Source organism: Electrophorus electricus, chromosome 14 (assembly GCF_013358815.1).
Source record: "Electrophorus electricus isolate fEleEle1 chromosome 14, fEleEle1.pri, whole genome shotgun sequence".
NCBI lineage: Eukaryota > Metazoa > Chordata > Actinopteri > Gymnotiformes > Gymnotidae > Electrophorus > Electrophorus electricus.
Window position 1 is genome coordinate 678,796 of NC_049548.1, and position 27,041 is coordinate 705,836.

At 45.5% G+C, this 27,041-nt stretch overlaps 1 protein-coding gene across 4 annotated transcripts in view; it reads right to left on the reverse strand.

The window, feature by feature from the left end:
* The window catches only part of pcdh15b (protocadherin-related 15b), a 114,774-nt gene that overhangs the window by 34,551 nt on the left and 53,182 nt on the right, over positions 1-27,041 (reverse strand). For all 4 annotated transcript variants that reach the window (XM_027009447.2, XM_035533818.1, XM_035533817.1 and 1 more), the window contains 9 exons: positions 26,188-26,320; positions 25,076-25,155; positions 22,559-22,652; positions 18,693-18,821; positions 14,864-15,166; positions 12,156-12,380; positions 10,233-10,349; positions 4,065-4,205; positions 3,753-3,865 (listed from right to left, as the gene is read on the reverse strand). In XM_027009447.2, coding sequence (XP_026865248.2) covers positions 3,753-3,865; positions 4,065-4,205; positions 10,233-10,349; positions 12,156-12,380; positions 14,864-15,166; positions 18,693-18,821; positions 22,559-22,652; positions 25,076-25,155; positions 26,188-26,320 — 1,335 coding nt within the window. The remainder of the gene's footprint in view (positions 1-3,752; positions 3,866-4,064; positions 4,206-10,232; positions 10,350-12,155; positions 12,381-14,863; positions 15,167-18,692; positions 18,822-22,558; positions 22,653-25,075; positions 25,156-26,187; positions 26,321-27,041) is intronic.

Genomic DNA, 27,041 nt, shown 5'->3' on the forward strand with positions numbered 1-27,041 from the left:
GCACAACTCTTCCTAACATGAGCGCTCCACATGAGGCACAACGACTTACAGGACAGTCAGATCCCTTTTGGTTTTGTCAGTAATGTGCGGTGAATTCCTCAACCCCTTTATATAAATATCTGCTATCCTAAACGATCTCAATTACCTTAGCAGACAAAAAACATAAAGAAGTGCAAGACACACAAGCAATTACCCCGTGAAGAGTGGTACCGCAATAGTTAACAGCCTTTAGGGCTTTTCTGTCTGCCTGGACACTTGGTTGCATGGATATTGTTTTTTCTGATGTTCCTTGTTTTTAAGGTTTAGCACTTTTATTCATCACAGCTTGCCTCAAAAGATAAATGTTTATTGCATTTATCCCAGGACTTGGGGGAATTCTGGCCTGGATGAGATGTATGTTGGCATTGTAAGCAAAAAGAATTAAGCTTTGATCGTCAAAATGACAAAAATTTGAAGGTGCAAGGTTAGTGGAAGTTAGTTGGTCTTCATTAGGTGTTCAGTTAATCCGCACTGCAAAAAGCCAGACAGCAGGTATTTGGCTGCCTCATGTACCATGGGAACTGTAACCAGCAAAATCCGTTCATGGAATTAAAAATACTTCCACTTAGTCATCCATTATACATTCACTATGGATTGTAATTATGGAAATTAGCATTCTCTGCAAATTGAGTTCTGTATTGTTGTTCAGTTAAAGGAGGCTGCTGTTGTTACTCATCAGTGTATATCATGACCAAGGTGGAAAAAGTGACAAAAGGATCCTAAATAATGCAGCCTGCAAATGATCCTGTAAGCAAGCATGCAGGATTACCCGACCGCACGTTTGTGGAGTTGCTGCTTTCAGACAACCATGACAGCCTGCCGCAAATACACTAGCATACAGGACCCAATGTCAATTTCAAGCACTTAATCCTAATAATGGAATTAATCTGTGTAGCGGGTTTAATCCACATATCAGGGCCTGCGTGCTGTGTAATCCAGGCACAGGTAATTCAACTACAAGTTCAACTTGGTACATATTCCTGCCTAATGTGAACCCTGCTGTCTGTTATGATCCAGTCTCCAAACCACTCTGCACAGTGGCCCAGACGCCGGCGTCTTCTATGACCATTTCTACATCTTTAACCGAAGTACAACACAGTTACTTCCTGGCATCAATTCTTCATTTTCTACTCTTGTGCTACACACACGAGGGCTCACATGGGGTTATGACCCTTAAGATGGAGGCATGACTCCAACAGATCTCTGTCCAGGAAGGGAAACAATACTGAGCCATACCCTGGTATCAGGAGAAAAGACATGACCACCCACTGGAAGCGTGAGACCACTGGCAACGCACACAGATATGCCACTAAACAGGTAAATGCACTATCCATTAGCATTAAACTGCCTTGCCATGAAAAATGACAAATCCTTGATTCTCTTTGTCCAAAGGTGTTGAAAAAAACGATTGGCAAGATGTGATATACGCAGTGTAATGCAAATAATACAGTAGACTAACTCCCAGTGACGCATGAAGAGGAACAGGGGATAACTGATTCTTTCATGCCAGCTATTTTACTGACTGTTACTAAATTACATGTAACACATCTACAGTACCACAGCTTTTATCTGAATGGCTGCTGATGATCGCGTCTTTGATGTTTTTGTCTTGTCTGTAGGAGATTAATGGAGAACTCTCAAAAAGGGACGCAGTCTCTGCATTATCCGGACGATTCTGAAGCGTTTACGCATAATATCAGCCACTGGTTTATTTGTAGGATGATAAGCACCAAAGGATTTCGTGTTTGCGTCCATCCCAAGGTCAGTGCATCCAGCCTCTGAACAGCTAAAACACAAGCAAAGGAAATCCAGTTCCATACTTTTCTGGAGGAAATCTTCATTCTCAATGCAAAAGTCTTAAAATCTTTGAGTAAGGGATGGAGTTTTTGCAGAGTTGTACTGTAAATAAGAATGAAAATCCATAGGTTTTTAATAAATGGTTTTCCTCATGTATATTCCAGACATGTAAAGGCCATGAAACACACATGCTTTAGTATCTTTATTTATTTCAATAACAGCCATTTAGCAAACTACTACTGGAACATCTAGTGTTATTCTCCTCAGAGGCCAAGCAAATTAAACTGATTACCACTCATGTCAAATATATTAAACATTTAATTTAATAAAGTAGCCATAATGTAGTCAGAGAGTGCACCCTGCCCTTTTAAAAAACAATCCTGTGAAACACCGACACCTTAGAGGTCTGATACATATTCATAAACTGTATGATTAAAGCTTTACTGCCAATTTTACCCTCACCTTGACTTCTCTTAAGTACCTTGGCAACTCCGTAAAACAGATATAATCACAGTGAGTATGAAAATAGGAAAATGCTATTAAACCAACAAACCAGAACCAGTAAGCCTAACTGCTTCTATTCCAGAGTCAAATCTCTGGTACACAACAACCAGGCCAGACAGTCTCTCTACAGTCTCTCTCATGCAGTCTCTCTACAGTCTCTCTCATGCTGTCTCTCAGCAGTCTCTCTCATAGTTCCTATGTGCTGGCACGTATACATTCATTCATTCATCTTTCCCTGCACCTGCTATTGTGTTCTGTGCTGTGTTCTGACTGTCACCATATTAGATTTTCACAATTGTGTATATTATTATAAAAAATTATTGTGGCCAAAAGAATTCATAACACAGATATTACTGTAATATCTATACAAATCTGAACAAAATAACAAAAATGCTATAAGACAAATTCATCCTTAAATTTGTGTTTTGTCTACTTTTTGGCAAATGAATTCCGTACACTGACATGGAGAGTCTGTAACACTAACACAGCATATTAATAAAGAAAAGATACCTTCTGTGCCGCCAGCGTTACTCCTGAGGTATAACATCTGCCTTAATTACCAGTACTGAGCCACTGGCACCTCATTGTTTACAAATGTTTACAATTATCATTATCATTATTAACATGATATGAATATTTCATTTTTAAATATCATGGTATCGTGGCTAATACCAGTATATTGCGATACTCATAGGTCTGACCCATTCTTGGACATGGAAGGTACTTTTTAACCCAAAAGTTCTGATTCTGCCTGCAATCGCAAACCAGGAAAAAACATTAGCTATCAGTAAAAACACCGTGTACAGTGTGTTTACTGTGTACCAGCTATTCCAAAACACGTGAAATACATGCCTGACATACTGTATATTATTTTATAACTACACAGAATTAAATCAACACAGAATTAAACTGTGCTCTGGATTATTGTGAGCAATTCGGTCCTTTACAACTGAAGTCAACCATGCTTGTGGAAATTCACCTCATTAGAGAGTTTTGTTCTCCCTCCAGTGAAGTCTACTTCAGTATTTCTATACAACCAAACACCTTGATACCCTGAACCCAATTATGGCGATAAATCACATCTTATTAGGTCCTGGGTTGAATGTCTCTGCCTTAACAGCATACAAGAACAAACAAATAAAAAATAATGCAATAATTAATCAAAAGCCATAACTAAGTCCATTGTAACTAATTGCAACACAGAAACCTGGACCTACATTCTCCAGTTTTAAATGGGATGATATTTCATGCAGGTTTTTCACTGCTGAGGCCGAGAACGGAAACTCTTCCATTTCAACTCCTTTTGGCATAGAAAGGTTATTTAATAAAAATATTGCCACATTACCAGGAAGGATTACTGGCCCTTCCTGTTTGATGAGGACGTTGGGAGAGGGCTCTGAGGTGTGATCTACCTGTACTCCTCCTGGGTGAACACAGGGATCACGGACGGCTGTAAGACGGTTATTTCCACCAGGGTCTTGTTGAACTTCACCGGCTCGCCATCGTCATAAGCCAGAACCACCAACTAGGGCACGGGTGAGAGGAAATTAATTTCGGCGCCAAACCAGTTGGCAGAAGGAAATAATACAGGCAATAAGACAATTCTTCTGAGGCCAAGTAAACAGGATATGGCCATTCCAAAATCAGATGCTGTAGAAGAACTGGGGTTCGTAAAAACATTTCCTTCTATATCCTAACGGACCGGCGCCAAGCTTTGTACTCACACTGAATTTGGTGTTGGGCTCCTCGTTGAGGTTGACCCTCGTGAAGATGTTGCCTGTGTGCTTCTCCACATCAAAGATGGTGGCACTGTAGGGGAACTGCTCCAGGTCCACGCGGTAGTGCACTCGGCTGGCCACTGTGCCCTGGGCAGGAGGCAAGAGCAGCACTGAGCTCCAGGGTTCGCAAACCCACCCCACACACACCACTAACCTAAACAGGGAGGACTGCCAGTGTCACGTGTGCTGCTGTTTCAAAATGTTTAGGTACCATAGGCTGAGGTGTAGCCCTGGGCACATTCCACACCCACACACACACGTGACCATTCCCACCACGTGCAGACACAAACCCATTCCTACAACACACATGCAGGCATGCACTTACAGACCTGTTCACACACCCTTTCACACACACACACACACACACACACACACAGAATGGTGTGGGCTTTACTGAGGACTGAGGTGCTATGTGTAAGTCTCACTGGCTGATTCCAGAGCACCAGGTGAGAGGAGAAGGGCATGAGGATTAAGATAATGTCTGTAATCCAGGCTGCTCTCACGGCCCTGCTGGGACTAGTCAGACTTCCTCATCTCCTTCATTCACATTCATTCATCACCATAATCTCAACCTTGCAGATTCTGATTAACATCAAATCTCATTCTGTCTCCACTTTAATATTTCACATCTTTCCAGTTTAGAGATACACAGACATTGCAGATGTAATTATTTTACAAAAAAGGGCCAAAGTTGTATATTACACAGGGTACAAAAAACTTGCTAAAATTATTTGCTTTAATTTTATTTCACTTTATTATAAGTAAAGACAGTTTATGAACAACACTTGGTATTAGAAACAGAGACAATGGATGCCAGTATAAGGAGCTGGCTGGTAGAAGGGGAGACAGAGAGGGAGACAGTGGGGGAGACAAAGAGGGAGACAGTGGGAGACAGAGAGGGAGACAGTGGGGGAGACAAAGAGGGAGACAGCGGGAGACAGAGAGGGAGACAGTGGGGGAGACAAAGAGGGAGACAGCGGGAGACAGAGAGGGAGACAGTGGGAGAGAGAGGGAGACAGTGGGAGACAGAGAGGGAGACAGTGGGAGACAGCGGGAGACAGAGAGGGAGACAGTGGGAGAGAGAGGGAGACAGTGGGAGAAAGAGAGGGAGACAGTGGGGGAGACAAAGAGGGAGACAGTGGGAGACAGAGAGGGAGACAGTGGGGGAGACAAAGAGGGAGACAGCGGGAGACAGAGAGGGAGACAGTGGGAGAGAGAGGGAGACAGTGGGAGACAGAGAGGGAGACAGTGGGGGAGACAGTGGGAGACAGTTGGAGACAGAGGGAGACAACTGTGGTGGATGTAGTGGTGACCACCGCTGATGACCTGATGGAAGGCCCATAAACATAGTTCCCACAAAACAAAATCATTTGTGGATGCTGTAAAACCTGCTCAGAACACACAAATCAACCGTGACAGCACTTCTGCTACATACTTTTCCAAGCCACTGTGGGACTCGTGAAAAATGCTGTGTCTGCGGCAACTTGGACAGTTCAAAAAGGATCCATCCCCCCAAAAGACAACACTGTAAGGGCCCCCTATCAATCACTGACAGGTTTTTATCACTGAAATAGCGATGAAACAATTCTGCAGTCATGCAGACGTCCAGCTGAGACTCGTGCTAAAAGTGAAGCAACTCCAGACTTTGTGCAGGACTCTTAACTACTGAGCTCCAAGGAGAGGCCCATATCAGCACTTAGCCTCTCTGGAACGAATCCCTTTCACAAAAGGCAGAAGCCAGGAGTGTTCTTTCAGGCGCTGGTTAAGTCCTACTGTGTAGCGGAGGACTGGCGGCCTGCGTGCTGGAGAGAGGAATGACAGAGGCTCTGAGAGATGGAGCAGCTCTGGCTGACAGAGAAGGAGTGTGTACACTACCATCTGCTGCAGAAGAGCTAAGACATGCCAGGCATGGCCCCTGGGCCCCAGGAAATACACACACATGGGGGAGAATGAATATGAATGCAAGACACACACACACACACACACACATATACACAAACAGTGTGAAAATATATATGGATGGAACACACACACACACACACACACACACACACACACACACACACATATACACAAACAGTGTGAAAATATATATGGATGGAACACACACACACACACACACACACGCACACACACATACACAACCACACTGAACTAGACTTGTATAATGCAAACAAATACCTGAGTAGTCCCGTATGGCTGTGTGTGTCCCAGTGAGTGTACCCGTACTGCCACACACAGCACAGTTCAAATATTCCGCAACCAAGTTAGTATCTACACATCTTAGTCCTGTTAAAGCAGGACAGTCTCTCCTCGTGGGGAAGATTATTTCATGCCACTTCACCAAATGATTAGAACACAAGCTGTTTATGGGTTTTTGTTAATTACATATTATATTTGTCAAGATGGAAAATTAGAATAGTAATTGAACTCTTGCTACTGAAAACCAAGTCGACTGTTTACCTTCATAAACAAATGTTCATTTCAACCTCAAAACAACCAAAAAAAAAAAAAAACGCAGAATAAACAACAGAATGATTTTAGCCTCAAGTAACGTTATTCAATGGCACTACAATACCCAGGAAGCCATGCAGAATGTACACAGAGACATTTTCAAGTTATAGCTTATTGTCCGTCTCTCCTGCCTGTAAAGTGTTGGAGGAAACAAACATGGAGTGAGAGTGAAGTTTTGGACACTGTCAGTCACTGGCGCTGTGTGGAAGGACCTCACACTGTACCATCAAAGCTCTCGTCAGGTGCTGAGATGCGAAGATCCATTCATCACATCCTCTTCTCCAAGAAGGAGGTATTTCATATTAATCTCCTTTGCACTGAGGGTGTGATGATCTCACTCAGAAAAGTTCCCCTAGAACAGCTGAATTGCAGCACCAATTGCAGGGGGAAATGACTGAGTGGCACAGCTACTCTGTGATATATGCAGGACTGAGGAACACTGGGGGGAATATTTTTAATGCCTCATCTTTTTTTCCCTTTATTATAAATGTGGTCCCAAATCATACGTTACATAATTCAGACACATGCAATAAATGCTTCACAATTACTTTCCCAATGATTAGTTTCACACCAAGCATTTTCAAAACATCTGCAAATGGAGGAGAGAGACAGAGAGAGAGAAAGAGAGCGGCAGAAAAGCACATTATGAAGGTGGTGCCATTTCAGTCAGATGCTCTAGTATTCCCAAGCCATATGCTCCATGCAGGACGGACTCAGCTCCTCTGTGACCGTCTGCCTCATGTAAAAACAGATCTGACAGCCAACAGCCACAATCTGCAACCAAACACTTTCCTTCAAGACAAGAACCATCGTCTGCCTGCCACTCTGAACCGCTCCCGTTACCACCCTGAGATTTGCGGGACATTCGCGGGAGCCCTATGTAGGTGAGCAAGTGAGTGCTGACTCCAGATCAGCCGTGTGGGTGCTGGAGTGTGACGGCGGCCAGCGGGCCCAGGGGGCAGTCTGGCTCGCCTTGCCTCTGGTCAGCCTCAGCTCACGGTGAGTTATGGACCCCAGCGACAGACAACAAATCAAGCCAGCGACACGTCAGCAGAGAGAGTGCGGTGAGAGCATGGTGACATTGCAGCAGCACAGGGAGTTTCCGTCTCCTCGGCCTCTGAAGAGAGCACGCAGGTGGGCATGCTCGTGAGGAGAGGAGAGCTCACTCAGACTCAGCTGATGGAGAGATGAAAAAGCTACGGGTGTGGTAGTCGCACACAGATGGATTCGGCTGTTCATCGCACAGGAGGTGCCGGGAGTAGCAATATGTTTGTGATACCAATCAGTGTGGGTGTGTGCGTTTGTGCAGAGGTGCATGAGAACAAGACAGAGATAGAGAAATAGAGTGAGTGTGTAAGAGACAGAATGATCCTGTGTACACGTCCATGCACACAAAGAGAGAGGAAGGAAAACAGAGTTCAGACGCTAGCTGGTGGAGCTGTGGTTCAGACGCTAGCTGGTGGAGCTGTGGTTCAGACGCTAGCTGGTGGAGCTGTGGTTCAGACGCTAGCTGGTGGAGCTGTGGTTCAGACGCTAGCTGGTGGAGCTGTGGTTCAGGAGATGCTTTTGCTACTTTGCATTTCTGACACGCACCCACATGCTCACACACAAACATGAACGAAAACACACACACACACATACAGACTATTTTTACAGGACAACAGTGTTATCTCATTGTTCCTAACAAGAGTGACTGCAAATCAGATTTAAGAGAATGAATGATAGAAGCCTATTTAATACATAGATTACTCATGGATACCGCAAACATTGCTCTTAGACAAAGCCTTCAAAAAATTACATTTGGAATGCCAAAAATTAGATTTGGAATCAACCAAGACTGCTCTGCACACATGGAGCTAGCATTATGTGATCTCTTTCTGACATCAAATCCCATAAAGTCTTCTTCCTGGTCAGGTTAGCTTCAGATAATGAATCTAGGACTCCCAAACCTTTAGCTTCAAGCAGCTTGCTGGCGTGGTTCACGTGTGTTTGGAATATCTTGGTTCACGTGTGTTTGGAATATCTTGGATCACGTGTGTTTGGAGTGTCTTGGTTCACATGTGTTTGGAATATCTTAGTTCTCATGTGTTTGGAATATCTTAGTTCTCATGTGTTTGGAATATCTTGGTTCATGTGTGTTTGGAATATCTTCTAATAAGATTTATTTGGAAAGCATTTCTGCAGCTGTCAGAAACTCGTTCTGTCCTCTTCTCCCTTTTTCTCCTCCTGTTTTTTGTGGGGGTTTTCTGCTTGACTATGTGATGACATAAATACACACAGCATTACTACTAACACGTCTGCAGCAAACACAAGCACAATGGCGGTGACATCTTGCACCATAATGCACCATAATGGATATAGTGGCAGTCCAGTGTAGCAGAGCAGATACCTCTAACATAACCATCAGATGGTTAAGAGACATGAGGACAGCAGAATTATCCAGGTCCTGTCACGGAATGCTCGCCTCCCGCAAGTCACGTGGTGCCGTAGGAGGACTTTTGTTTGTAAGCACACCTGCACACACCTGCACCTCGTTTTGTCTGTGTGTATTGAAACTCACGTCAGGGTGTGCGGCATGGTTGGTCATTATAGATGTAATGTCTGAATGGAACGTGTTTATGTTGTATCCTTGTGTATCGTGTTTCATGTTCATCGTTTATAATATGTGTGCGTCCTGCTGCTCGCCCTGTGGTACTCGGGCCACCACACGTTACAGGTCCACACACCAGTGGGTCCGTGCAGACCTCCAGAGACATTTACTGACGTGACCCTGCTGAGGTACACGCACTGATTTGCCACTGATGCTAGGTGAACGTCATTAGTGTGAGCGGGGGAGCTCATAGCCAAGAAGGGCAGTGGTTTTCTGTTCACAGGTGTAGGCGGAGCACCGTACTTCCAGGAATGATGACTCAGGCTACGGGATGTTCCAGAGAACCCCCTGAACAGAGGTTCTCCGCTTTGCAGGAGTGACAGAATGGCTAATCTGATCCACACAGAGCCTCAAAACGCGGTGGGATTATAAGAGTGCAGTGGGATTATGAGAGGGCACTGGGGTTATGAAAGGGCAGTGGGATTATGAGAATGCAGTGGGATTATGAGAGGGCAGTGGGATTATGATATTGCAGTGGTATTATGAGATTGCAGTGGGATTATGAGAGGGCACTGGGGTTACGAAAGGGCAGTGGGATTATGAGAATGCAGTGGGATTATGAGAGGGCACTGGGGTTACAAAGCAGCAGTGGGATTACAAGGGACAAACCCAGGAGGGAAGTGTGTGCACCCGGGTGACTTGTATATGAGGGAGTTGGAGGGGATGTATAGTGTAATGTATTCACTGTTTGTGTGAGCAGTCTAAAGAGTCTCAACTGCCCAGGTGAGTAAGCGGACTGCATCCTGAATGACATGTTACTCATACAAGGCCTGCAAAAGCGATGAATACATATGAGTGTTTTTGAGGGTTTTTTCCCACTTTCCAATCTGCAAGAGTTTGGGTGACTGGGTAGAAGAAAAAACAACTGTCAGTCTGGGCAGAGGAAGAGGACACACACACACACACACACACACACACTCACACACAGAACAGCTGTCAGAGTCACTCACCGGGGTGTCCAAGTCCTCAGCTTGCACGGTGGTGATGATGGTCCCCTTCGCTGCATTAGGTGCCACCATGCCTGCATACGTCGTCTGGCTGAACACGGGCGAGAAGTCGTTCATGTCCTTTGCCAGTGGAGAGGAAACAGTCAAACCGAGATAAATCACCCAATAGCAGGCAGGCAGCATCACCAACCCCCCGCCCCCCACACCAACTCCCAGGGGCTGAATTTCCACTCTACGCGATGAGGAGCGCATTAGCTGTCAACCCTGCTGCACTAAACAAAAATGGCATTTACTTGATAGCAGTTCATGAACAGCATTACGGATGTGACATGGTGGTACATGACAAGGGGCTCCCTAAAAAATTAAAAAAAAATTAAAAACAGAAGAATAAAAGCCAGTAACACTGCAATAAAACGGAGAAAGAGAAGCAGCGTCTCATCAAAAAAATAAAGAAGTAAACAGAGGTGGAGGGTTTTTCACCATGAGGTTTTATTCGCAGGGCTCACAGGCCTCCAATACAGCGCGCTTCCCTGAGTCCAAAGAGAGGCCAGTGCAGTTCAGGGGGGCAAACCCCACCCCTTGTAGGCCTCCACGTATGCCCCTCCTGCAGAAGCCAGGGTTTATTCAAGGACATCCCTGGCACAAGGGCCTGCCTAATAAACCTGAGCTGTTTTCTTGTGCATCAATAAGAAAGCGTTCCTCGAGAAAGCACTTGGAAATGGAACTGTGAGGTTTGTCCTCCCCCTCGCCCTCTTCCCCACCGGCGGGTGGTGGCACCAGCTAGCACAGAGCCATTAGGCCTACTATTTACAAAAAAGCCCTCAAACAGACAACAAAACAAAACAAACAAACAAACCCCCAGAAGTAGCAAGTGCTGTAACATCTAGTGAGAGGGACAGTGTTTCACTTCTTCCTGTGATGTTTTCCTGATCAAAGCGTGCCCTAGGGGTGTCATCACATGGTAATTACGCCGATATTACACAGGCTGCATGCACCAGGTAGCATATTCATTGCCTTTGCCGCTTTCTAATCTTCCCCAGCAACTAATTATCAATTAGCCGCGCCGTGCAAAGAAGGAAAATTAATAAATAATCCTGAACCCATCTACAGACACAATTAGCTGTTCGGCAGAGACTGGTAGGGACGTAATATGGTCTCTGTCTCCTTGCTTGGCACAGGGTTTGAGCGTGTGATGAGGCAAGGCACAAGGCATCTGTCTGCTTCACTGCCACGGCCCAGAGAGTGGACGAGGCAATACAAAGAAGAGCCAAACACACTTCAATCGGGAACAAACCCAACGGGTGTAGTGCGAATCTGTGCGTCGCAGATATTTATAGGTTGATCTTTCCAAATGGCTCCACGGCTCTGCCCACTAGCGTGGAGGATGAGCTTTGCCGGAGCTAATACAGCGAGCGGTCATGTTTGCTCAATCTCTTCTCTCCAGGATTAGAGGAAAAGAACAGCGGTCCTGCGGAGGCAGGAAATTAGCCAGAACAGCCTTCGGAGAATATCAATCCCCCTCAGCCTCGGGCTGAGCTCGCCACACGCTGGAACTCGGAACAACAAGCGCGGCAGTGTCCTCTTTCAGACGCCACGGCAACCCAACAGCAGCTGTCCTCCACTGAGAGCTAATTGCCATGCAACCTGTGTCTGCAGCTTGAACTTCTCAGCCCTGAGGAACCAGGCAGCGGAGAGAGAGAGAGTTTCACAAAACCAGCCCCTGACACCAATACAGCTGCAGTGCTTCAGAGCAATACAGTAGCAGACCATAGGTCAGTTTCCATTGGACTTACGGAGACAAACAAGAGGAGGACAACTCATCTTGTTTGTCCTCTAGAAAGTCAAGAGGGAAAGGAAAGGGCTGAGAGTTAAAGACAGGTGTTGTGCGAGCGCGGGAGTGGCTTCGTAGCGTCAGCATTCTCTTACCGTTATGGAGACAGTAACGGTGGTGAGGCCAGCCGGCATACTCCCACCCTCGTCCAGAGCCTCCACCACGAAGGTACGTGTGGTCTCCTGGGTGGAGAGCTTCTCGTAGTCCAGGGTGTACAGCACCCTCAGATCGCCTGTGATGGGGTCCAGCACAAACAGCTCCTTGGCCTCCTCTGTCCTGATGCGGTAGGTGACGTTTGAGATCATGTCTGGGTCTGACGCCTTTGAAACACACGTGTGCGGAAAAGAAGGAACAAGCAGGTGTGATGTGAGGATTGTCAGTCACATTGACCCACATGACAGACTATCAAAACCTTGGTCTGCTGAGGGTATGAAACTTGGCGGTTAAGACCTGCTCATGCTGGGGTCGCACAGTAACACCTGGTTATTTTAATATGCTAATATCTAATGTGCAGGTCCTGTCATACAGATCTGTCTGTCGTGCCAAATGAGGCACATAAATACCTACACGAAAGGTTTCTAAAAATGACAGTGAGGGTAAAAGTCCTGGCAGAGGTCTTGTGTGCGTGTGTGTGCGTGTGTGTGTGTGTGTGTGTGTGTGTGTGTGTGTGTGCGTGTGCGTGCATGCGTGCGCCTCCCAGCCCTTGTCAGGCCTGTCACTGATAGACATGATAGCTCTGTCACCAAGGTGTAGGCAGAAAGGAGCATGGCCCACACACATACACACACTCCACACTCACACACACGCTCCACACACACACACACACACACACACACACTCCACAGAGCAATTACGATCCTGTGGTAGCCTGTTGCTATTCTAGCAGTTGCATGCTGGTGAGAGTTGAGTGTTTAATAATCAGAAAATTTTATGTCTTCAAACAACAAGACATTTGAGAAGCATGGGTCTGTGATGTTGAGGTAAGGAGATAAGGTGCCCTGCGCCATAGTTAGATAATAAACCTAACCCTAACGCTAACCCTACCACTAACCCTAACCCTATCATTAACACTAACCCAACTTAATAAAGGTCACAGTGCTACAGATGTCATTGTAGCAGAAGGAAGTCATAACACATTATAACTATGTGAATAATTTTAAGATTAAAGCGATATTAAGATATTCAAACACTAGGTCATTGCTCATCTGATACGAGAACCTTCATCTACAGACCTTCAGTAACACAAACCACCACTGGCAAATCTTATAGCATGACAAGTGACCAGCTCAAACATCCTTGTCCTTACTATCCCAGTAACACACCACGCAGAGTCCATCTCTCACAAACAGAAGCCTCCAATAGACAAGACAAAGGATGTGCAACAAGGAAAGGCCAGCTAGAAGAGTTTAACACTGGAGATCATGGGCTAGAGAATGCCCGCAGTGTTCAGGTTCACCATATACTGCAGCTCGTTTCATAAAAGCTAAATAACATTCCATAACTGAAACATTATTATAGGACCAGTCAAAACGATTCTAAATGTTTTTCCGTTTTTATGAAGAACATTTATCTTTTTTTGCCCTGCTCCTGGTAGGTGCTCTACCTAGCTGCTTACACTTGCCACGCCAGCTGTGGGCTCCAGTCTGAGACGTGAAACTCTCCCAGTGTGACAGCTTGGTGGCTTCACTCTCAGTCAGCAAGCAGGCCAGTGAGTGTGGTTCTCATGTGTGGGGCGGGCCAGTTTCATTTTGTTTTGTTTTGTGGTTCAGTGAACTCACACAAGGACAGTTTTATGGCAATGTGCACACACTTTAGGGCTGAGCGTTAACCATCCACAGGTGCACTGCTTCATTAACCCCCCAGGGAGGGGGCCACACACACGCACATGCACACATAAAGTTCATTATTGGGACCCCTCCCGCCGACTGTTAGTCTGTAGACTGCTAGAGTAATAAAAGACAAGGAAATACTTCACAAGTCAGCAACACCAAACTGTGTGTACGGATGTCCTGATCAAGTGTTTTTGCCCCCGATCCAAGTCATTTTAACATTTAGTCTTCCGATATCGATTGTTGATCCGATACTTGTATTTTCCGAGATATTACTGCACAGTCCCACTTCAAGTACATTCCAGTTATTAAAATCAGTCCAGTGTTTGTTTGACAACTGAACAGCTTTGCAGCGCATTAAGAAAACATGCCTTCATCCAAGCTGCTAGTTAATGTTTATTTTTATTTTTACATAATAAAGCTAACAAAGATTTTGAGCCTCATGTACAACAACCTGAAGTGTGTGAGTGATGCAGCCCACGCTGGAGTCGATCCAGTAACAACATCAGAACTCCAAATATCTGCGCTAAAGCCACTAGCAGCCACAGCTGACAGAAAACCTCGTAGGTGGTCGTGAGCCTCACTGTAAAGCTCCGGCAGGGCCGCTTCCGAAACAGTGTCGAGATGGAAGGACGTAGCGTGGCGCAGAGACGACACAAACCTGAGTAACCTCATGGTGTTCTGCTGAGTGTTTGTTTTTAGCAGTATTGAATGTAGCTCTGTTCTACCACCTCTCGAAATGCTTGCTTTGCAGATGTTACACGTGGCTGTTGGACAGGTTTTTTTCTCCAATATAAAATATTAGTCGCATTCTGCTCTCCGTTTACGACATCCGTGCGACCACTGCGTAACACAAAGGATCGGGCTCTCGCTCGTGCTCAATAAAACCGATACCAGTTTATCATATCAGGACCTACCTGTGCGCGTGCGTGCATGCGTGTGCGTGTGTGTGCGTGCGTGTGTGAGGCGCTCACACTGAGGTGGAGGATGATGCCGGCAGGGCTGTTTTCAGGAAGAAGTACGCTGTACGAGGCTTGGGAAAACACCGGGCTGTTGTCATCCACATCCAGCACGCTGACGGAGAGCTTGACAGTGGCTCGACGGGGGTCCGTGGCCGCATCATACGCCTCCACCACCAGGTCATAGTGAGCCCTGCGCTCTCGGTCCAGCGTCGTAGTCGTGGAGATGTTCCCGTCAGACGTGATGCGAAACAGGTCGGTGTGGGTGAGCAGCCTGTATCGCACCTGCCCGTTGGCGCCCAGGTCGGGATCCGTTGCCTTAGTGACACATGGGCACACACATACACAAACGTACATACATATACATGTGTGCACAAACGTACACACACAAATGTATGTAAACACAACACACAAGGATATAAACAAAATCATTCATCAAAATATTTATATATTTAAATATTATATATTTATATACATCAGTTGTGTAGAAGCATTTCTTTGCAATGCAGGGTCAGACATATTAACAGGCGACATTTGCCGATATCACAAGTAACGCAGTCTACATAAGAGTAATGAAATGGCAAATGGACACACACACAACCACCCCCATGTTTGCGAAAGCACAAACACAAAACTACATACACGCACACATATACACACATACACACACACACACGCACACACATACATACACGTGCACACACACGCACTCACACACACTCACACAGTACATGTTTATATGGAGACACCTGCTCCACCAGTGGGATGATCGATAACAGCAACAGCAAGATGACTGGCAGCCTGCAGCCAAGCACACAGGTGCACACTGAGGTAGTCAAATGACACCTGCTGTCTCCCTCTCTCTCTCTCTCTCTCTCTCTCTCTCTCTCTTCCTCTCCCTCTCTCTCTCTCTCCCTCCCTCTCTCCTCCTCTCCCCCTCTCTCTTCAAACCACAAAACAAAAGGGCTTATTAAACCAGCTCTAAACTTTACACACTTATGCTGGCAGGAGAAATCAACGGGATGTAAATCAAATCTCCAGACTCCTCTTTCTCCTTGACAAAGAACAATGCGGGCAAGCTCCTTCTGCACAGTCAGCATGCGTATGGTCAAGATTTAATGGAATCAATCAATCCCCGGGTGTCATTATCCACTTTTCATTGTTTTCGGTGTCTGAAGCTACTTCACTGGTGGTCAGGCTAAAGCACTAGTGTGCTTCTCTGATAAGGTCCGACTTACTGCCAAGAATGCAGATTAACACATACCACACTCTGTCTTTTTCTCAACAGACCCAGAGTCTCATTCATTGCCACGCAGGATCTTAGACTATGAGGAGAATGACCCGGGGGAGGGTAGGACGTGAGCATATGATCGATAGTCGAGCTTTTGTGAGAGGAAACACCTCCTTGATTTGTCTAATGATAGAAAATCAAGGCCCTCAGTTTGCTATTAAATGGTAACACAAAAGGCTGAATCAAATTTTATAGCAGTGGCTACAAAAAGGCTGCAGCATTCATTTAAAGTTTCTTATTAACTGGAACTCCTACGTAATTAGGTGAAAAAAAGCCTTAGAAAACGTATGTCAATGGCATCAAAAGACTGTCTATGGCAGTAACATAATTACAGGACCAGTGATGACACTGTCTCTTTAAATCTCACTATGAAGTCCACTGTGCCCAGTTAAAAGTTAGATCTGATGAGGTAATTTGTGTCAGGAAACAATGCAAACTTCGAGGAATTAAAAGACTTGTGCCCTCCTGCAAGGTTGTTCACCATTTCTTTTGTCAAATATGTCTTTTTCATTTTTTGACAACATGGAGCTTCTCTGCTACAGGAGAACAAAAAAGAACAGAAATTCTCCTGTTTGTTATCGTGTTCCACATCAAAGCAGGAGCCAGTAACGAAAACATTCGTCTTCGCAGTAATCAAATTAAATTTAATTAAGGCCTTATGTAGGCAAGCTATATATTCCTGTGCCATGCATCACAAGAGCAGGCAGCTCTGTTCAGGATGTCCCACTGAGGAGAGGTCACATCCTGTCAGGAAGTACAGTAATTTGTGCAACTCCCGCTTGATATCCATCTTGTTAAAGATAAAAGGAAACGGGAACCCAGCTGAAATGTTTGGGGTAGCCAGTGCTCAGTGATCACAGTGTTATTAGGAACATAATAGATGCTAACAGGACAGGGTACCAATTAGCGGTTATTCATCTTGCAGCTGTGTGCATCAAATCGTAATTGTGCTGGCTTTGACAGGACACAGTCAAGTAGATATTGTTAATAATATGTATATACATGTCTCTGTCTACACGCAAAGCACGCATGTTGACAAAGAAAGTTTTTTAAAAGGGAAAAGATCAAAGCAAAGCAAATGGTCTTTAGATAATAAAGCCCACATCAGATTGCTCCCACACGAACACTACGCATCGAACAAAAGAAAGTGATCTCCATGGCAACCCATGATGCTGTGTGTTTAACTAAGATGTCCACCCCGTGCAAAACTCATTTGCAATTAGTGGGGCAGACAAGGTCCTTTAGCAAACGCTCTTATATGCCAGTTATTCTCACCCAGAGCACATGTACAAGGGCAGGACCGCAAGGTCACTCACGGTGGGCTGCCACTACTGGGGACAGGAGACGCGAGTTAAGAGAGCATAGTAAGACCCTCCGTCAGCTTCAGCACGGGTGAGTCCCGCAGAACTACAGAAACCAACCTCTCTGTCTTGGCCTGATATCCAGCACAACCAAAGACACTGACGGAGACGCACTCACGTCCAGCCAAGGACAGGCTGCTCAGTCACATCACAACTGGCAACCTGTCTCTTGTTCTCTTTTCCTTTTTTCCATTCCTTGACTTCTGTCCTCAGAGGCGGATTCTTTGGGATCTGTTTTAATTGCTATAATACATTGTGTTATTAAATAACTGAGAATGCTTCGCTCACGACGTTCAGGTGTGCAGGTCCAGCCCAGAAGATGATCCCCATCACAATGACACTTGGTTTACTCCCTGGGAACCCGTGACTTTGGAGTTGTCAGCACCTGGTCTACCTGCTATAACAAGTGAGCTACAGGAGGTAATCAAGCCAGCAAGGCGGCCTGTGCTGTGGCGCTGAAGCCATGGTGATCTATCCAGTGAGACTCAGCTGTGGCACTGAGGCGATGGTGATGTGGTCAGTACGGTGGACTCCGCTGTGGTGCACACAGGCCTGTCCCGCTCTTTTGATGTCCACAATGAGGGGCAGTGGCATGGTGCTCTATGAGTGGTGTGTGTCCAGCATGAGCTCACCTGGGATGATGTGTTTGGGGCTCCAAACAAGCACCAAGCCATTAGTGGAACAGGAAATGCAACTTCTGAATGATCCCTCACACTCACACACACACAAACAAACCATGATTTAAGAAAAGGAGACCAAAGGGAAAACCTCTCAGGGGGCTCCTGGTTGGACTCAGTGTCATTTATTTCCCTGGAGTTAAAACAAATTGGAAGAAGCTGAGAGAACAAAAAGACCGCCTTCCCCTCCAAACATCTGCCCACATTACACTGTGATTACTGTTCCGACAAAGCAAAGGCCCTATTAATCAAATCACTAATTACGATTCCTTGTAGTTTAACAAAGACACTTAATACAGAATGTCCCTAAAGGTGATTAATTACATTTAAGTGGGCAGAAAGTTTGATGAGGGGGGCGCGGATTCAAAAGACTGCTGACTACAGGGGAGGGACTCTGTGGAACAGTAAGGTGGGGCAAAGAGTTTGGAGTTCCCTCAGACAGATGAGCTACTCTGGGCGGTTTACCAGACTGGAAGACAGGACAGTGAAATGGAAGGGAGTGGACATAGGGTTACCTTTACTTGACCCACGAACGCATTGGCCTGCTCCTCCAGAACAGTGAGATTTCGGGGCAGCAGAGAATCAAACACTGGATCGTTATCATTGATGTCGGTCACCAGCACGCTGACTGTGGTGGTCGAAGTCTGGAAATTATAAAAGTGTCAGGTCAGAATTTCAAAATCTCAATTCGATAAAAGGACATCATGAGATACAGAATAAGTAATGTACATGAGGGACAAGCATGTCACACATCTATGAGTGCTACAGCTGGATGAGTCAAGCAGACAGCATGTGAATAAAAATGACCATTAAACTGTTGAATGTGATTAATTTCATGTCTGCCTGGTGGAGACTAGTGTTTGCTTCCATAAACAAATATCCCCTTCCACTGATTAATTTACGCTGATCTGGCCAAATTGATAACATATTTGCATTCGTTATCAGGCTGTGAATGAAGCCTAATGAAAGATTCCTGCAGCTGCTGGCCAAATTAGTATGTTGGGAGTCTGGATCGGCAGGAAAAAATTGCAGTATCCAAATCAACTCTTTCTCAAGGGGGGAGCAGATAATCCAGTAACAATGATTAACTTCTGAAAGTTAACAAAGCACACAGTCTTTGCCTAACAAATAGAAAAACAGATGTTAGTGTTAATTTGGCACGTGACATTGGTAAGATAATCACAAACATCCTGTTGCCCTGTTTGTGGAGTCGTACATGACCCTGAACGTCTGATGAAGTTTAATTTGGGCAAACATATGCATGAAATTACATCTACCTTTGGAGAAAAGTTACATTCTGCAGTCGGTTGCTTTAGCATAAAGAACACTGAGTCCTGATTGCACATAAATGGCTTAAGTGGTGGTGAGTCCACTTATGCATCATTAGAACCCATAGTGTTTTTCTCTTACACAGTTGCAGGCTACTTCCAGAAGCAGCAGGCAGGCTGCACTTGGTTTCCCGGTTTCTGTCACTGTTGCATTTTCTTAGAACACAAAATAGAACAGCAAATCGAAGCTGGTGGCGATTATGTACAGACACGGACCTGTCTGAAGAGGTCCTGATACCCAGAACCACAGATGAATTTTATGCAAGCAGGTGCTGGAACACTGTTCCCGCTGGCCCTACCAGCACCCTATTCAAATTACGGTCACCATGGTACCTGGGATTCTATTCCAGGCCAATTAGGCCCCACCAGTGAGCTGGTGGTGACAAAGTGGCTTTGATTACTGGAATGATCTACTTGCCATGAATATGAAGCTTTCCCTTGTCTACTCTAATAGGGAATGGAAGCCATTACATGTTCAAAAGAGAAAATATGACTGAATGTCAGTTCCTGTCTGTTGAAGAACTCTGGAGATACTGAATCATTGTTCCATCATTTTAAATAAAATAATCTGGTAAGTGTATTACTGGCAAATATGGACACTGTGTCCTCTCTCCTCCATCACCTCTCATTTAATTCCTGTAGTTTCTATCAAGCTGATGTCAGAATTGGGTGATAAAGCAGGAAAAACAACACTGATCTGTCATGCAGCTCCATCACGCTGACTCATCTGAACCTGGGAGAATGTTTGGAAAGTACAAACAGTCTACGTAAACACTGGGACATCCAATAGCTCGAGCATGTTAGCTTCACAATCCACGACCCAGGCTGACGTTGTTCAGTTCCAGATTCAGATCAGAGGCATCAAACCATCATTCAAGCCCAACTGCGGGGATCCAGAATGCGTGCTGAGAGGTACCCTCCTGCACCAACCACTCTGCCACCACCACCACCACAGACGGTGCTCAGAACTGAGGCTCAGTGTGCATTTGAGTACTCTCATCATGTCGTCACGTATGTCTGTACCTGTGTTACTCTCAACTAGTGTCCATGTCCATAAAAAATTGGCCCCCCAGGGCCTACCCAGGTTAAGCGGTAAGGGCAAAGGAAAATACCATAAATGACCTAATGCTCCTTCACTGGAATGGACAGAGCTTTATTCAAGGTTCAGATGGCAATGAGTTTGACAGATTGTTGCCGTAAATTTATAGCCTGCTGAGTTTGCATTAAGTCAACATAAGGTTTAGCATGAGGGATGCACAAAGCTACTCAAAGCTGTGGGACAAACACAATTTTGTTCTCTGGTTTGTCAACAACACTGTGAAGAATCTAGGTGGGTTCCCTTTACCAAGGCAGAAAAGGGAAGATCATTCACAGATTGCTCCCCTTAGTGGGAGGGTGAGAACCCTGTGCATTTACATAAAACTCCTAAACAAAGGCAGCTAGAGTTTCAGGTAGAAATTCCAAGCGGGTCTGACAGGTCTGATGGGGCTCTGCTATCCGGGGCTGCAATCACATCACATACAGCTGGGTCACCTCCCACAGAGCAGAGGTCAACTAGCCAAGCTTCACCTAGAGGTCTCTGGGACGTGTCCAGTTTTCATCTCTCTCCTACTGAGCATTCCAGAAAGGTGTGTTTGTTAAATTGCCTAATGACCCAGTGGTTTAAGAAAGGTCACTGCATTTCAAGGAGCTGGACTCTCTGGACTGCACACACTCGCCTTAACTACACCCTTCAAAACCTTCCTTGGTGTCCTCAGTTGGAAATGAAGGCGAGAAGGTCAGGGAACAGGAAGAGAGTTGCAGCAGCAGGGAGAAGGTTGGGAAGAACAAGAGAAAAAGTTGGAAAGAGAGAGAGAGACAGAGAGACAGAGACAGACAGAGAGAGACAGACAAACAGACAGACAGAGGAAAGGACAGAGAGACAGACTGACGAGACAGAGAGACAGACAGACAAACAGACAGACGGAGGAAACTTTCATACATTCCTTTTTCTTTTTTCATGAGGTCACCATGTTTCAGCTCCTCTGTGCAGGAGGGGAAGGGAAAACCAGAGGTGCAGTTTCTGCCAATTAAGGTGGATCCTGATTAAATCACAGTGGTTATTCACTCGGTAGCACATGGGAGTGGAGGGGAATTTGTATTCATTCTCCATAAAGGTCACAGTGCTACCATGCTAAAGTGGTACTAAAAGATGCCAAGGCGCCCATCTTCTGAGCTCCTGATGGGATAAATCTGTTGTCTGCCGGCTGCCTCAACAAGCTGGAGGTGAGAGGAGAGTGGGTTTGCTTTAGATCGGAGAATTCTCTTAACGCCCCCACCTCGCCCAGAGCAGGTGAAATATCATCAAGGATGCAAGCAAGGAAATTAGGCCAATGTCCTTGGAAACTGATGTTAAACCTGAGGTGTAAAGACTCTTTTGTTCCACGCCGCTGTGGGAGATGACGCTAGCGCATCCATGGGAGACTGTGGCTTACCCACGATGGCAGCTCGGCGAGGGAACAATCTGTAATTAAGAGAAAAGGGGGAAAGAGCACTGGGCTCGTTTATCTCCATCATTGCAGCGTAATCGCTCGGCAGTGAGATACACCTCACACCACAGTTATTTCAATCAATCACAGCGGGTCCTCAGAGAGGCCCACTTAGCGAATGCCTAGTCAGGGCCCACGGACCAAGAGCTCAGGGGCCTGGGGCATCTGAACACACAGCATGGACACTTCCACAGCGGTTAGCAAGTAAAGGCAGTGCAGAAGCTTTACCGTAGCATTTCTGACTAAGCCCTTAGCCAGGTCCAGGGTTCAAACTGGGTTTAGCTTCTTAGCAGTTCCACCTCGGCAACATGAGTTTAAGATGGAGAAACGAGGATCATGTTATCTGCTTCACGCACCAAGCGCTACGGCGCTTTTGGAAAACACCACTATGATTCGATCTGTTTCGGTGCTGTGCTCGGACTGGCCTCTGTGACTCCTTTTCAGGCAGAAGATTTGTTCAGAAAAGGCCTCCTTCCCCGTCACTTCTCTCTTGACTAAGTGGCTCAACCGAGCGAGGGAGCTTACCCCATCTGGCCTGCGGTCGGAGGCAGTCACGGCAAGCGTGTAGCGGTCCGTACGCTCCCTGTCCAGCAGCTTGGCCAGCAGCAGCAGCCCCTGCCTGCAAAGTAAAGACGCGACAGGCATGAGACCCACAGAAGGACATGGGGCCTGCAGTCACAGTTCAATAAGAACGCCACAGCAGACAAGGGATGGGATCACAGAGCAGAGAAAGGTTTGGAAAAAAAGAAGAAGAAGAAGAAAACTGCACAAGGTACGAAAATGGGGAAAGTAAAAGAATAAAGAGATTACTCTGTAAAATAGGAGGATGGACTAATTTCTTTTGCAAGGCATTAGTCAACTCTCTGCCAGCACAGCTCATCATTCTGAACAGCTAAATCAGACTCGAGCCCTGGACTCCTTGCAGGCCAGAGAGAAATTGAAAATATAGTAATTGTTCTCACACAGCTCCTCAGATGCAGAACAGGTCGTAGCCTTACAGATCACTCAGGCATTACTGCACTACTGATAATGAAGTTATGTAGTATTTCCAAGGCACTGCAGTCTGTTTCTAGGGAAAAGGCCTGGCTTATAACCGAAACCTCCAGGATGTTTTGTTGAGTCTGCAGGTTGCGAGCCTTGCGTGCTGCACTCGCGCGCAATATTTCACATCTCGTCTTTTTTGATTAGTGCCAAGATGAAATGGAAAACTTTCTGAGACGACACGAATGCTCATGTCTTAGCGAAAGCGGTTCTCAGACAAAGGCTGGGAGTTCCCAGAATGCGCGGACCTGGTGCTGACAGGCACTCTCTGTTGATGCCAAACAAACAAATGCAAGATGGCATCCTCAAGGCCTCAGTAACCGTACGTATCTATCATCTATTCATACAGAGCACTATCTGTCACAAACCTCGCAATGATTCTTCCCCATTATATAACATCAACAATAATGATTACTGATGAAGATAAAAGCATCGTGATTATTCTGAGCAGTAGCTGTAAATGCAGATAAAATGAAGCATGAATGAGGGAACCTCATGAATGAGGGATGATTTTGGCACTCTGAATGACTAATAGGCCCATGGGGGGGCATGAAGAACAGTTATCAGAAAACCCAAAAGCCTCATGAGGCAGAGCTTCCTCCATTTATTTGATTTCTGAGTCTGTGGAGGCAAGAGAAGGGGTGGGGGGTATGAGGGGAGAGCAGACAGCTCTGAGTGTCTAAACCAGCCAATATGCAACTCTGTCAGCCTGCCGTAACGCTGACTGTACGTTCTACACACACAAAGCAGCGGAAAGTCTTCAACTTTCTTGCAGAAGACATGTTTGTGGTGACTTTTTTTTCACTGTCAGGTTGGTGTGTTTCCTCTTTGCCACGTAAACACTAGCATGCCTTTAGAGATTCGCCTCCAGGCACCTTTTGCCGAACGTGTGGATTTGTTGAGCTATTGCATAAAGCCCTTTCCAAGTGGCAGCTGCCCTCAGTGTAGCGATGGCAGTGAGAGAGGTGGCCCAGGGGCCCGTGGGCCTGCCGGCAGTCATCAGCTCACTTCCTACTCCCTGCTTACTGAGACACTCCAATAGCCCGGACTTATTAATATTTTATAATGTTCACAATTTCCTGCCTTTGATAGTTTGCAAGCTCAAGAGCAGGGAGGTGGTAGGTGACTGGAGCATCTGCTGGTAACAGGCTGGAATATGAGAGGTTTATTTCTTAAGACATAATGGGCAGCCTTTTTATATTAGAGTAATCCTCCGGCTCTGCTCTCAGAATACAGGAAATAAATAAAAGAAAGATGTCTTATGAACGCATCAGCAGTTTTCACCATGAGAAAATACATATTCTGTAAAGAGGCCCTAAGTAACAAATGTGTGTAAGCCTGCTTTTTAGAAGTAAAGGAATTACTTTATTTATTGATCTGTTACTCTGCACATGCATGTACGCTTTGTGAAAGATAAAGTGTGGCCTACACTATAGAGAGTTGATGGTTTAGAAAGGTGTTTCTCAACTTTCAGCTCTTCATTCGAAGGAATCAAATATGTCTGAACTTGGGAAAATTAGGCAGAAGATACCTTTGACTGGAATTAAGTGAATCTAGGTTAAATGTAATTTCCATTGTAATTATATCATTTAATGTAATTGAAATTGTACTTGCAGTAAAGAGGAAAGCAAAATAAAGACCAGGGGTGTGTGCACTGCCTGGTATTTGCTAAAGCAGGTTTCACAGCATACAAGAGTGATGCCCCGGAGGTGTTATGGTTTATGGTTACAAAAAGCCAAGTTTAGCAGGTAAGGTTTTCTTTCAAATTAGACAAACAATTGTGCTGTCTTCAACATTAGTGTAACACTCAGAGGAAACTCACCTCAGACTGTGATCAATAAAACCATGTCAATTAACAAAACACATAGATTTGCTCTGGCTAATGTGATCTCTGCCCTACTGCAGGGAGTGTTACATTACAATATCAGTGTTCATCGTCCAGCAATAGCCACAGACTTGGTGAAACAAAAACATGTTCAAAAGCTTTCAGAGTGAGCTTACGTTTGGTGGAGCTCAAAGACGTTGTCAGGATCCCCACTCTGGATGGCGTACGTAATGGGATCCCTTTCACGGTCTGTTGCCTGCAAAAAGAAACGCAGCACTTTCATGTAACAGTAATTCAATCACTTACCTGATCTTCCACAAGGCTCTGCTCCGGTGGGAAACCCCAACAGAAACATTGCAGGATACTTATGGAGAAAGATCATGATTTGCTCCAAAAGGTTTAGGCCCAATACTATAGTATTAAGCTTTTGGGTGTATGCACACAAGGTACATTCATTCAAATTGTGTTAGCAGATAGAAAAACTCAGGCATCTATGTAAAAGGTCAAAAAAAAACCTCACTCTAAAAGTGACCTCTGACCATTTATTAATATTGCTTAAACTCACACTGTTATTATTAACATACCAGTAACTGTGAGCCTCAAATTTGAACTACTTAATTATTATACCAACAAATTACACTTGCCTATGCTCTGGTAGTTATAAGATGTGACCTCTGATGAATCAGCATCTTTCATAAAAAGTGTTCATTAGCATAGCAAATCAAGTGCCCATTACTACCAGATCAAGAGGAAACTGCACGTACATTCTTCACTACCACAGTCATGGCACAGCATGAGGCCCAGAGCCACTGTGGAAGTGGCACGGTCCAAGAGCAACAGCAGTGGGCTTTCTGTGAGACCAACGCTCGTGGTGTCGCACAGAACCAACCAGCTGCCAACCGGCCGCCCCGAGAGGCCTGTGACCATGTACCAACAGATCCAGTACCGCCTACGGAGTCCAGGAAGGATATGCCAGCACTTTCTGTAGGAACCTCCTTAAAAGGACAGCAGGCCCTCCAAACAAACTCACTGTCAATTGTTGGTACATAAAGTTTTAGGCTTAGAAAGCCTTCATGCTCTGGCTCAGCCTGGAACACCCACAAAGGTCTACAGCTCTCTCGTACTTACGCCACGGAAACAGCAGGCTTAAATCAGCAAAGCTCTACAAAGAACTATCGATTCCTATGCTGTCTGGTAAAGAAGGCACTCGGAAGCATCTAACACCCAGTTAGCAGTGTCAATTAATGCAAGAGACTCAGAAGTGGGAGATCTGAGCGGGGCTTCTGACCTGTAGCCTGAGCAGGGTGGCTCCAATCCGCATGGCCTCGCTGACCTCCAGGCTGTAGAGGAGCAGGGGGAAGCTTGGGGGGCTCTGGTTGCTGGGGGGCAGCACCTCGATGTACACAGTGGTGATGGAACTCCTAGGAACAAAACCAGCACGTCAGCCCGGGTAGGTGTGAGGGCGCGTCCCATGGGCCTAGCACCCACTGCACGTCACACGCTCTGCAGAACACAATACATTAAAAAAGTGCTCGTGCCAGAGAACATTAGCCAACATCTGCTATAGCGATCAGACATGACATATATTAATGTCTCAGCATTTTTTTAAGGCGCGTAATTACAATCACATGACTCAAGCATCTGTGGAAGTTTCCGAGAAGCTCATCTAGCTGAAGAACGGCTCCAGACACCATTGCGAGAGACGCGATAAAAATGAAGAATGAGGAGCGGAAAAGATCTCTGTATGGACACTAGAACTTCATGTGAACATGGGCGGCAATCAGATGAGCTCAAAGAACACACACACACACACACAGCTGAGTCAATACTCCTCAGTGTGTAGCTTGCAGCCTGCAGAGCTGTGAATATGACTTTATTACATTGAAGAATGTTCCGGTACAACGATGTACAGAGAGTCAAGACTTGCTCACTCATACAGTAAAACTTTTCATGTGACAGTGAAAAAAAAAATTACAGTAATTGTGCTGTCCATGTGAGCACCATCTGGACAACCCAAACAATCACACACTCGCTACCCCACACACATTCTCACTAACACTCAGCATTTTGCCTCTCTTATATGCAGGTGATCTGCGATATTCCATTTAGCCCTCCATGATTCCCATCCATTGCAAACACATT